At 35.0% G+C, this 12,919-nt stretch overlaps 1 protein-coding gene across 2 annotated transcripts in view; it reads right to left on the reverse strand.

Moving 5' to 3' along the window:
* LOC102694815 (thyrotropin-releasing hormone-degrading ectoenzyme) overlaps positions 1–12,919 on the reverse strand; it is a 226,703-nt gene that overhangs the window by 93,574 nt on the left and 120,210 nt on the right. For both annotated transcript variants that reach the window (XM_069192282.1, XM_069192281.1), the window contains one exon: positions 1,716–1,853. In XM_069192282.1, the coding sequence (XP_069048383.1) occupies positions 1,716–1,853 (138 nt within the window). The remainder of the gene's footprint in view (positions 1–1,715; positions 1,854–12,919) is intronic.

The raw sequence follows: 12,919 nt of genomic DNA on the forward strand, positions 1-12,919 counted from the left end.
CATGGTGCTTGTCTTGTACTTCATTGTCCCTGATGTCAGTTTTCTGTGTTTATGATCCAATGGTGGGAGAAATGAACTTTCTTGTTTTACGACAGCAAAAGTGCATAAAAGTTGGAGGAGTTGCAAAGTCCAATCAAGCCCACTCACAATACACAGAGCACACTACAGCAGCACCTCACAGCAATTGTTTTCTTTTGCAGCAATTATCCCACATAATGTGGTGTACTACATTCTGACATTCTATAATAGTAATTTGTTTAAATATACATTGGATATGACACTAGTAGACTAACCAAAATGGCAGGACATGTATTTTGACAAAACAGCTCATCTATTAAAATCCTCTACTTGGCTGAGGGAATAATCACTCCAGCCTATGGATCACAGGTTCACCTCCAAGCTGTGTCTCATGCACTATAGCAAGGAGGCTGATATGTCTCATTTAGAAGATTCACTGTGATCAAAAGGAAAGGAGTGATCAGCCTGACAGAATGTCTCAGAAGATAGATCTTTAGGTTTACTGACTTCCATATTAAGTTAATAGTAGTAGGAATTCTGAATTCGAAATATTTTCATACTTCATTTTTAGTAATGTTTTACTTATTTATTTGGCTGACACATTTAGCCAAGGAAACACTTGTACCCATTTTTACAGCCGGGTGTTGCAGAAACTAGGCACAGTATCTTGTTCAAGAGCATAAAAGCATTTCTAAACCTACTGTAGCATCTGAACCCACACCCTGCCAGTTACAGTATGTGTTTACACTGCTGCCACTACATACAGTATTGTAGGGATGTAGAAGTTAGTGTTTTTGATATGTTAATATCTAAAACCATAATTAACATATGAAACATGTAATTTAAAATGCAGCTCTATTAAAGCAAAGCAGGAAATCCTGGTACTCAGATGAAAGTCCAATATTTGAAAGGCTAGATAGATAATTAAAATAAAAATATTAAAGTAGGGTATGCATATAAATTCCATTATGGATTTTTTAAAATAGTATATAATTATTATTGCTGAATTATATTTAATTCATTATTAATTTATATCACATTATAACTTCCAGGATCTTCCGATCCATAATAATCTCCTCTTAAAATTAAAACGGTATGAAAACAAAATCTTAGAACTTGATTATTTTACAATGATATAATGCATTCCAGAGAAGAACTATACATCTGCTTGAAGATATATCAGTAGTTATCTTTTTTGATTTTTTCTTGTTTAATTGAAGTATGTTATAAAATTCAATGAAGAATTTGTCTCAAAAGTGTTCTGTCACCATGAATACTATTTCCCTGTTACAGACTCAGCGAGATCTGTTTTTTTAACATAACTCCATAAACTTTCATTTAAAAGACTGAACATAATATTTTATTCATTAAAGAACATGGACAAAGTTGAACTTTAAAATTGATTAAATATATCATTTAAAATGAGGTTAACACCAGTGAATTCATTTTAAAATATCTGACACAGTAATTAAGAATTCAGACCTGATACTTGTTACGTGACTGCACCCTGCTGACTCTAAAGAGCACAACTAAACTTTTCATATACCTGTACAGACACAGAATTATCTTTGATTAATATTCTGTTATGTGCTACAAATTACCTGAAGGTTTATACAACTCTTCCATCTAAAGTAAAAAACATCTGCATCTTTTAAAGCACACTTAAAAAGTGTTTGCATAACTCTGACAAGCCTTACCTTTTTATAAGCAATCCAATCAAATACTCTGTCAATGTCTGTTGCCTGGCGCACCTCTTGCGAAATAGGATGCGAGCTGGCTAGGCCATCAAGGAGCATTACCTCATGCAGAACATCTGTCAGGAACCTTTGCTTCTCCTGGAAAAGTCACAGGAAAAAATATGACTTCACAATTTGTAAATCTCACAGGCAAATAAACATCATCTGGATCAAGTTGATACATGTATGAACAAAGCAAGTAAATAATTTCATCTCTGCCTAGGCTGAGTACACCTTTCTACACTGAGAAGTAAGAGCTATTGCTTTTATTTAAGGAGTTTATCATGTGTTTTGTTTGAATAAGAATGCCCCTTGCACAGTTTATATACAATATATTGTTAGCATACAATCAAAGAAAAAACAGAATTTTAAACAATAGGAAAGACAAATGGAAGTCATGACTGCAAACGTATTCAAACCCTTTGCCACAGTAATCCTTAATTAATTTAGGTGTACAGAATTACCTTAACAAGCTACACATTAATGCTGAATGGCTCTTGTTTGAGAGGAATAATTGTGGCTCTAATGATTTCAAAATAAAAACACCTGTCTCTGTGAGGTTCCTGGGTCTTGTGGTGAATTTCAAGCATAGACTCTATTAAGACTAAGGAGCTTTGAAAGCAAATCAGGGATAATGTTGTTTAAAAGCTCAGATCAGGAGAAGAGTACCAAGATATGTCTCAAAGTCTCTGAATATCCCTGTGAGTACTTTATTTATACTTAATTACCATCAAATGAAAGGTGCGTCATGCTACCTAGACACTGCCTAGATCATGATTTCCCTTTGAGCAGATGGGCAAGGAGTAATCTTGTGAGGAATGTCACTGTGAAGCCAAAAACAACTTTGAAATAGTTTCCGAGATAAATAGCTGAGATGGGAAAATATCTGTCAGTTAATAATATCCAGATCTCTGTACCAAAGCTTGCTTGTATGACAGAGTGAAAAATCCAACGTCTGCTCTGCAACAAAGCATTTAAGTGACAATGCACACATGTGGCAAAAGGTTCTGTGGTCATACAAGACAAAATCATTCTCAGTCAAGCACAATGGTGGCAACATGAATGTATGGGGATGCATCTCTTCAATAGGGAGTGGGAAGATTGTTAGGGCTGAAGGAAAAATCAAAGGCGCAAAATCACAGGCAAATCCTGGAAGAAAACGTCTGAAATCTAAAAACTTAAAATGGAGTGAAAATCACCTTTCAACAGGACAATAATTCAAAGGACAAGGCCAATGTTATATACTGGATTGGTTTAGGAATAAGAAAGTGAGTATCCTTGAATAGCTGAATGTCTTCAATTAAATCCTATTGAGAATCTGTAGAAGACTTGAAAACTCTTGTCCATATGCAAACGCCAAGCAAATGAGCAGCCATTTTGATTTTGTGAGAAATTGTCATGAAGATAAGAGGAATAAAGTCCCTGATATAAAATGCTTACGTAGCTTAAATTATATTTTGTTAAAGGCTCTTCACATTTACTGACATATTTAAAGTGTTACAACTGCACACACACAATCTCTTCACAACCACAGACACTACTATCATTACAACAGAAAAATTGTGAGTCCTGTACAACAGTGTTGAATGGCCACAAATTGCACCAAGCTAGTATGCAAAGTTTATCCAAAAAGAGGTGCTTCCACCAAATATTGAGTTCATTGAGGTTTTTAATACAATATTAAGTTTAAAAATTGTATATGTACCATTTTCTAGTTTAGCAAATTGGGGCATTATAGGAAAGGTCTGAATATTTATGAAAACACTATACAGTACACCTGCCTCTAAATCAGTTCAATGTTCATTTATCTTCTAGTAAATTGACTCAGTTGCTTTGAGTAACACTAGTATGCTCTGGGATGGGGACTTATAGAATGCATGGTAGACTTAATTAATTAGTTCTTATTAATTATGGTAGTGAATTAATATCCTTTATTTATATAGTCTGAACACTGACAAAATCATCCTGCATGCCGAAGTAACGATGGTAGGGCACAGCAAGATTTGCTGTTGCAGTAAACCAGCCAATATAGTGCCAGTTCATCCACTTTTATTCACAATTTAATTATTTTTTGGTCAACACTGTCTGAGTATTCGGCAATTACTGTCATGAGGCATGGGCAAATGTTTAAACAAAATGGTTGACTTTAGTTGAATTGTTGAAAAATAGTTGAATTGGTGGCTGTCCTTTCCAGAACTAAGACACATGACAACAATGGGGATTTTACAAATTAACTGTTCCTCTGGGAATCCAAAACAGAAATGAGAATGAGGCATAAATAGGTACACAAAATTAATGTAATTTTGAAATATATGCTGATACAATCAAATAAAGATATAGCATCCATCCATTTTCTAACCCCTTCATCCAATTTAGGGTGTTTGAGTATGACAGAGCCTATTCAGTAATCAAAGGGCTCAAATCAGGATACACCCTGGACGGGACACTAGTCCATCGCAGGGCACAGACAGACACAAACACAGACACACTCACACCAGGGCCAGTTTCCCAGGAACCCAATTAACCTTCCAGCATGTCTTTGAACTGTGGTAGAGAATAGGAGCACCCAGCAAAAACTAATCCATAGACAGGGAGAACATACAAACACCACACAGATACCAACCCTTGGCCAGAATTATATCCAGGGCCCCTGCACTGCAAGGCAGTGATGCTAACCACTGTGCCACCATGCCAGCCAAGATATAACATATTCATTAAGAATCCACTGCAATGTGGGCTATATAGTGATTGTTCATGTTTTTACCAGTGTTCAGACAGAAATGTCTCATTTCAATGTTAACCTACCTATAAGACTGTGGAAAAAATAACTTATTATGCATTTTTCAACAGAGACAATTTAGCATTCAAATAATTGATTAAGATTAAACAGAATTCATATACATCATGGAAAATAGACAACGCTCAGGCTGAAAAAAACCTGAAACCGATAGGCAGAAAATACATTTATTTGACTCTGTATCACACATTTACCAACTTTGGTGAGAGATAATAACCAGAACCAGAGAATATTTTTGACTCAGTAGTCTTAAGTCCTTTAAACATTTGCATTTTTGTTTTAAATTGCACTCACTCAGAAGGAAGAGTTAAAAATAAAAGCTGCCTTCACTAAGACAAAACACCCTTTAGCCTCAACTTGCCTCTCTGCACTGCTTAAGTCAGACTAGAGTGAAAGTCAGCTGATTCATCCTTAAGGGCTCTTTATTAACAGCCCATTTGTTGTGAAAATTGATTTTTCAAACGTGTCAAAAATAAAACAACTCCCATTTTGTACCTTCTGGGGAAAATTAGGTAAGTAAAGACAGCCACAATGTGTGCATAATGTGGCTTGATTTTGAGTTCTCAATGTTAGTGGAAGCGTGAAACTTCTTTCCACAGAGACCCTGTATGCCAGATTTCAACAGCACAACAAACACAGAATGGCTTTAACCGAATCTCCTTCCATGTCACTCCATCCAAGAATGATAAACTACCCATATAGGAGCCTTGACATTGATGTTTAAAAAGATTAGCCTCTTTTTGAAAAGTTTTGGTGAACTAGGTTAAGAATTACAGCATGACTGCTTACTGTTCTTAGCCCATGTACAGTATTATAATTTTAGGGCTACTGGAATTCTGCAAGGTAAATCACAAAGAATTATTAACGTCGTTGTTTTCTAGACAGAGCTTTGAACACGTTTTGCCAGTGCCTGTCCCAGAAGACTGAAACACCTGCTTAACTTCAATAATCAGGATAAAGAAGTCCCAACAATGATTTTAATGAGCTTTGTTTAAAGTTTCCATTTAAAAAATTAAAACAAATTTCCATTTGGTATACTTATTGTGTACTTATTGTGTAAGCAATTTAGAACCAAAGCAAAAAAAATAAACAGTATAATGTACCTATGTAATTTACTTTGTAGAAAATCTGGAGTGTCGGTGGCAGAATCAATTATTGCTCATATATTTCTCTAAGTTAACATGTCACATAAAGGATGTCTATATTGTTTTCATGTATTACATTAATGTAAATCAGACAAATACGGATTTAATAACAGTGCTTTAAGTGTAAAATAATTTTAAGTTGTATATTATGTTCTCTTGCTATTGTATATTGAAGTGGTTTGGTCTTTTTTGAACTACAGATTTGTCTCATATGATATTTTAACACATAATGGATGGTGAAAGTGTACATCATCTTTAGTTATCCATCCATTTTCTTACCCAATACAGGGTTACTGGAGAGCTAGAGCCTATCAACAGGCACAAGGCATAATACAACCAGGTGGGTTGCTGCATCAGCATGCGTAGGCTGCAAAGGAACAAGTAATAGGTTTATTCCATGCTGAAAAAAAGAAGAAAGAAAACACAACGTTTCGACCGTGGAGCCTTCTTCAGGTGTGACTGACACCTGACACCTCACACCTGAAGAAGGCTCCACGGCTGAAACATTGTGTTCTCTTTCTTCTTTTTTTCAGCATGGAATAAACCTATTACTTGTTCCATAATACAACCAGGACAGTACACCAGTCCATCACAAGCCAAATACAGACACAGAGGGCCAATTAACCTACCACTATGTGTTTGGACTGTGGGAGAAATTCCCCAGCAAAAACCCACACACTCCACACAGAGAGCAGCAGTGCAGTTCAATAAACCACTGCGCTGCTCATCTTTAGTTATTTCAAAACTAAAAAAAGGTTAACAAAAACAAGAAGTGGCCATTAAGACCCACCTACAGTATATTGTTTGGTTACAAATATTTAATTGACTCAAGGACCATCCATTTCTAAGAAGAAGTCAGGATATTGTTTTTGGTCACTGGGTAAATGGGTAGGTTTTTCTTGATGCCCACAGCCTTTAGTGCTGAATTAGTTTTAAATGAATGCCCTGTAGTATCTACCTATGTCCTCTGGTTCAGGTTTTACTGTTGATTCTGAAGCAGACCCTTGGTTTGATTAAATGAGTCTCTACGAGACTTATAGGTTTCAGTTATACTATTCCTTATTTCAAGCCCAGGAATGCACCAGTTAACTCTTCCTTGGGCTTAACCCCAGAGAAGCAAATCCCAATACAGTGATATCATTTTTACAATAATATTGACCAAAATATTCAAAATGAGATAGTACTAGTATTCTACACATTCAGCTATAGAGTATATCCTAACATTATATTTGTCTTTTTATTGCTTATAACCATTGTTTAAAAGAGGAAAATGATGTGTCAGCATAAACAAACGAAGACTTTTTCATATTCTTCAACTTCTGTTTTTCCTGTATTATATTTCAGTTTTTATAAAAAAAAATTCTGCATGTCACCGCAGTTACCTGCATGTAACATTTAGCAATTGTCTACAATAAACATCAGCAGTCAGATGTTTCACCTTTCTTGTTTACTGCTTTAGGTTTTTTCAATTTCTTTTCCTACTGTACTTGTACTGTCTTTGCTAATACTCTTTTTTTGGTATCATCTGTGAATTTAGCAAAATTGTCAAATTTATTGACTATATTAAACTCTAGTTCATTGATAAAAACAAGGAAGCACTGATCCTAATGCAGATGACTTTGACACTCCACTAATTATGCATGTATTATCTTGGATGGCTTACCCTTGCAAATTAATATTTAACCTTTAATGGAGAATTTTCTTGAGTGTTTTGAAAATCTAAAAACACAAATTGGTGTTTATAGCCATTACAGCTGTTGATTACTCAGAGATCACTAATGACAGTAGTAAACCAGACCTAACTTTTCTAAATCCATGTAGAAGATTGCCTAGTATTCAATTTTCATATAGATGACCCTCTAGTATAAATCTAATTCTCTTTTCCTTAACTTTACATGTAGTAGCTTATAATTACTTGAATTTTAATGACTTACAAATAGAATCTCTCATGCCTTTTAGTAAAATTGATAGAATACCATAAGACCAAGGAGATTTATCTTAAGTACTCCTAGTAACTGTTACACTTCTATGGTAATATTATTTAACAGAGGTTCTTATCTTTCCTCAAGTCAGGGTAAATTTGTTGTTGTTGCTTTCTACCTCAGTAAACACCTGAATGAAATATTAATTTCATACATTAGTAATTCCCTCTTTATATTCTAAGAGTTTCCTATGATTATGGCTGAGACACTGTTTCATACTTTACTTATTTCTTGTTGTTGTACTAATGAAAAAAATGTATTTATTCTGACCACCTATGCTTCCTCTCTTTCTTGGCCTTTCGAACATATTTTTGATCTGTCCTTGTACTTCTCTTCTGTGAATGAATGCCATTCTATGAATGCCATTCTTTTCAGTAACACTGTCATTTATTTTTTCTCCTTTTATTTTCTTTTCTGTGCCTTGTAAAAGGATTCATCATCTTCCAATGATGTTGAATTTTTGTTTCAAATTTGCTACCTAACTGAGCAACCTTACAGACACAGGTGCATTTATACTGAAAACGTGGAACATTGTTATTGCACACATAGCCCATTCAACTAATTGTGTGATAATTATTAATTTTGTATATCTGAACTAATTTAGATTTGCCATGGAGGAGGGAGTTAATACTTCTCATTCCAGTTCTAGATGTTTAACTTCTTTCACTCATAAAAGCATTCTGTTGAAACATCATTGGCCAATGATTGAAATATCATTGGCTTAGACTTAAGGTAATTTTTAAATAGTTTGAAACCTAGTTTGCAGCATCTACAGTATTTGTGAAACCTCGTATTTTAGTTTAATTTGCACACTTCACTAGTGTACTACCTATACTGAAACCTAAATGATTAACTTAACCTAGGAAGACCAGTGGTCATAATACAGAACCCTGTGGTTCTCCAATAATTACACCATACCAGTTGAAACATTCACTTGCTATTTATACAGTTTTCTGTACACTAAACACTTCTCAGTCCAATTACTGTACATGCATTACCTTGAATGACTATTGCTTGCAATATGAGAATGAATCCTTTATGAGGACATTTATAAAAAGCCTTCTGAAAATTGAAATATACCAAGTATAACACGTATTTTATCATGGACTGTGTTTCCATTGCTCTACAAGACAAAGACTTTGTCAGTTCTATACTTAAACCATTCTTAATTATTGTTATGTTATTAATTTCTTCTTCAATAGACTGCTAAAATAAATATTAATTTAATACATTAACCATCTTCCTTTCAATCATTAACACATTTCCTGGTTAAGAATAAGCATGTGTCAATATTGCAAAGGTGGAATTTTTGCAGAAAAAAAAGGGCACATTAGTATGTGTCTTGTGTCAGACTTACAATGTCATCCACAATGAATGACTTGGATAAGCATCAGAATCAGATCCTTTACTTGTTTTGTTTTATCAAAAGAAATATCTACAAAAGTGTTCATGTTGGTGAGACATTGATAGAGGGAAAAAGAGATTTGGTTTTACTGCACTTACACAATGACACAAATCTTGTCAGAGGTGTTGGTATTTGAGGTGAGATGATAATGACAAAATAAATTCTATTCATTTCTTTGAGTAATAATAAAATAGTGTAACACTTCCTAAAACAATGTAACACCAACACTTTGTTATGAATAGAACTGGGAAGTGCTGGTTAAGCATACTTAAGTAGTGTGTATGGGTATAGTCATATATTATTATTAAGCAGTGTTGCAAGCATTGTTCTGTTTATTCTCCTCAGCAAAATTATAATAAAAAGAAAACCGTCATCAACAATATTGACCTACTATAGTTCCACAAATTCTCTGGCTCAGCAAAAGCCAGACTAGAGACGTTCAACGTGTATTATCCTGGATACATTTCAATTTATCTTTTAATGGTTTTTTGCAGTTGTAATACTGATAAAATTTATTTTAGGATGTATTTATTCTATGAGTAAGGAAGCAGTTGTTATAATGAATACCTTTTCCGTTGCTGACTGTATATTGTTTTTTCTCAGTCTATATGAGGTAAGTTGAAAATCTCCCATAAATATAACTTCATCGTTTACACATATTTCTACACAAAGAAAATACAATGTTTCGGATATGGAGCCTTCTTCGGGTGTGAATGCTCCACAGCCAAAACGTTCTGTTTTCTTTCTTCTCTTTTCAGCATGGAATAAACCTGTTACTTGTTCCTTTGCAGCCTAGGCACGCTGATGCAGCTACCCACCTGAACTATTTCTACACACTGTTTTCTTATACAGGCTTTTTTCAGGGCTCAAGACCAGAAAATCTTCAAAATATATTTTTTTCTCAATAAGAACAATGTAACTGCACACGCTTGAGGACCATAAGAGTGTAAACTTTGCCCATGTGACTTAAAGCAGGAGGCTTTTTCCATAAGATTTAAAGGAACAGAGTCAGGCTAGGGACCATAAATTAGACAGAGTGTGTGTGTCACTTGCAGCTAAAGTAGCAGAGTGTCCCAATATAAGTCTAGGTAACAACCCTAAATAATGCAACTTAAAGATGAATAACTTAGAGTAATTGATATCCATAAGAAATAATGCAATAAGCTTGAGACACATTCCCAACAATCAGTTCAGACACAGATATATCAATTGAATGTACCTACAGTATAACCTATAAAAAACAACAAGCAGAAACAGTGTGACCAACTCTTTTAAATTGGCATTCACAAAAAATCCACTGGTTGGATCAGTGATGTATTGTGTGATAGTAAGAACTCAACTTTCACATTGTAGCATAATACATCATTATGTTCATAATTTAGTGTGGATCAGTATTCTCTACAATTATTTTATTTATGTTGAATTCTTCTCTTCACAATATTTTTCATTTCTTGAACAAAGAAATGAAAGTTTACGGAACACTGCTCACTACTGGTGCCTTAAAATGATGTAAATTGATCAATTCATCAACAACTGAATTCGGCGTATACACCAAAGAAGTACACCTCCCCTTCTTCCATGTCCCACGTTCCATGAATGAACCCTCATTCTTCATTAGCTATGCTTCTGTCAATTGAAAATGACAGTGTCAATTACATCAGAATCATATTTTAATACAGTAGTGTCACGGTTGGGTGACCCCTACAAGCAGGGATAATTTTTGTTTTGTGCATGATTATACCACGTAGTAAATATAAAGAGTGCTAGGACTATTCCCCCCTTCCCGCCACAGGCTCTTTTCATCTCCTAGAACCATGAACCACCAGTGCATCCATATAGTTATCATGCATTATATCCCATTTTTTAGTGTATTCAATCTTCCCTTCACATAAAGGTATCTCCACAATACATCATTTACTGTATATGACTGTTCACCAAATGCAGAGAACACATGAAACAACTTACTCATAGAACAGTCCAAGTACCCTAGTTACCAGCAAATGTTCCACATGAACAGTACAGCATTGCCATTCTCCTGAATCAGCCCCAGATGGTACCCTGCTGTGCCTCCTAACCTGCTGTACTCCTCCACAGCAAAGAAACACTGAAGTACAAGGCATTCCACTCAATTCCCTCCATCCTGAGCAATGTGCCCCTGGTGCCCCCCTTAACACTGTTTGTCTCCTAGTCCAGTTTTGCTAGAGGGGAGAGAAAGACATTCGCACCCTTTTCTTAAGGTACACCTCTCAATCACAGTCACAGTCAAACATGTTTTGCAATCACACATCACATGTAAATGGTGTAGTAATTACCAGTGCTAAACGTGTCTTTGATCAGGGCAGGAAGCACAAAGAATAATGCACCAAACTACATCAACACTAGAGTGACACTGGCTCATCAATGCAACTTAACATCAATACAGCGATTGATATGTGATGCTCTCACACCCATTCTTTTCACTCTGTAACAGTAGCTTCTTTCCATGCATGTTATTTACAATTCTTTTGGCATTCAGGTAATTAGCACTTATGTCACTTTTGAACTTAAAGTTTTTTTTTCTTTAGGTTCTCTTTTTGAATACTCTCTCTATATCTTATATATCATATAGATTATCTTTGGATTCTTTACCCCTTAAATGCTTTTGACTTTGTGGATATTCTCTTATGACAAGAAAACTGATGCCCTCCTCATTAAGATGTCTTCTGTCTTGTTTCCAATGGCCAAAGCCTTATTTCCTGTTGTGCTGACAGATTCATACTGCAGTGTTCGGCTTTTACATGGTGCAGGTAGGATTCTTGAAAAGATCTTTGTTCTTTAGTTTGTTTCTAAGGTGTGTGAATTTGTTCTAGACAGAAAGTATGCTGTTTATGTTACAATCATTTGTCCCACTAAAGTGAACAACAACCTGGTTGTCATCTGCCTTTGTTAAGGACCTGTCAAAGGCTCTTTGAACAATACCTGTCCCCTGAAACCAGGGAGAAAATATACAGGTATTGTTGATGACACATATGCTTGACACATATCCTAGTTACAGTGAACTTAGATGTAGTTAAATCCAACAACCACAACTTTTTTTTTCATTTTTGGCAACACTGCTACTATCTGAAATTGAGACTAGTCTTTGCATCTCAAGATCTATGATAATGTAATCCTGGGAGCTCCTGCCTTAAGCCTCAATGCTTTGAATATGTTTCCAGGTCCTGAATTGGCTCAGGTTTAGGTTGTGGAAGTGGTGCTATATGGGGCTGTTAGGATAAGATTTTGTATTTTATTAGCTTCTCTCAGTTTCACTGTAATGTTTCACTGATGATTCAGGGTGCATACCTCACTAAATCTTGGATTTACTATCGCTCTTTGCTGCTGCATTATTTAAAAAATGTTTTGCAGCTTTGTCTGGTAAACTGCTATATGTAAAAGCACATTAGGCTTTACTTCTTGTTTAGAAATATATTTCATTTAATTCCAGTGAAGCATTCTCCTACTTCATCCAAGCTTACAACATGCATTTTATATTAAAACCGTATTTTGGTCAGTTCTTATTGTTAATAATGTATAGACAGGAAAAATAGCATCTTGCACCGTCCCAGGTTAATTTAGCAAATACATATGGGAGTGGTCTAAATTATCAAGCACACAACTTAGAGTGAACTCTCACTCAAACTGTTTTAAATCCACAACAGCAGGAGTCTTGTATGACTGGTAAAATAGGAAACAATGTTAGAGGAGTTCTACCAAACACTGTACTTATTGTTAAAATAAAATAAAAATAACTTTGTGTGATCTTTGCCAGGAAGAGGAATTTAAAAATAAAAAGGTTAATACAAATTTTTTTTTGC

The sequence above is a fragment of the Lepisosteus oculatus genome, chromosome 7 (genome assembly GCF_040954835.1).
Source record: "Lepisosteus oculatus isolate fLepOcu1 chromosome 7, fLepOcu1.hap2, whole genome shotgun sequence".
Lineage (NCBI taxonomy): Eukaryota > Metazoa > Chordata > Actinopteri > Semionotiformes > Lepisosteidae > Lepisosteus > Lepisosteus oculatus.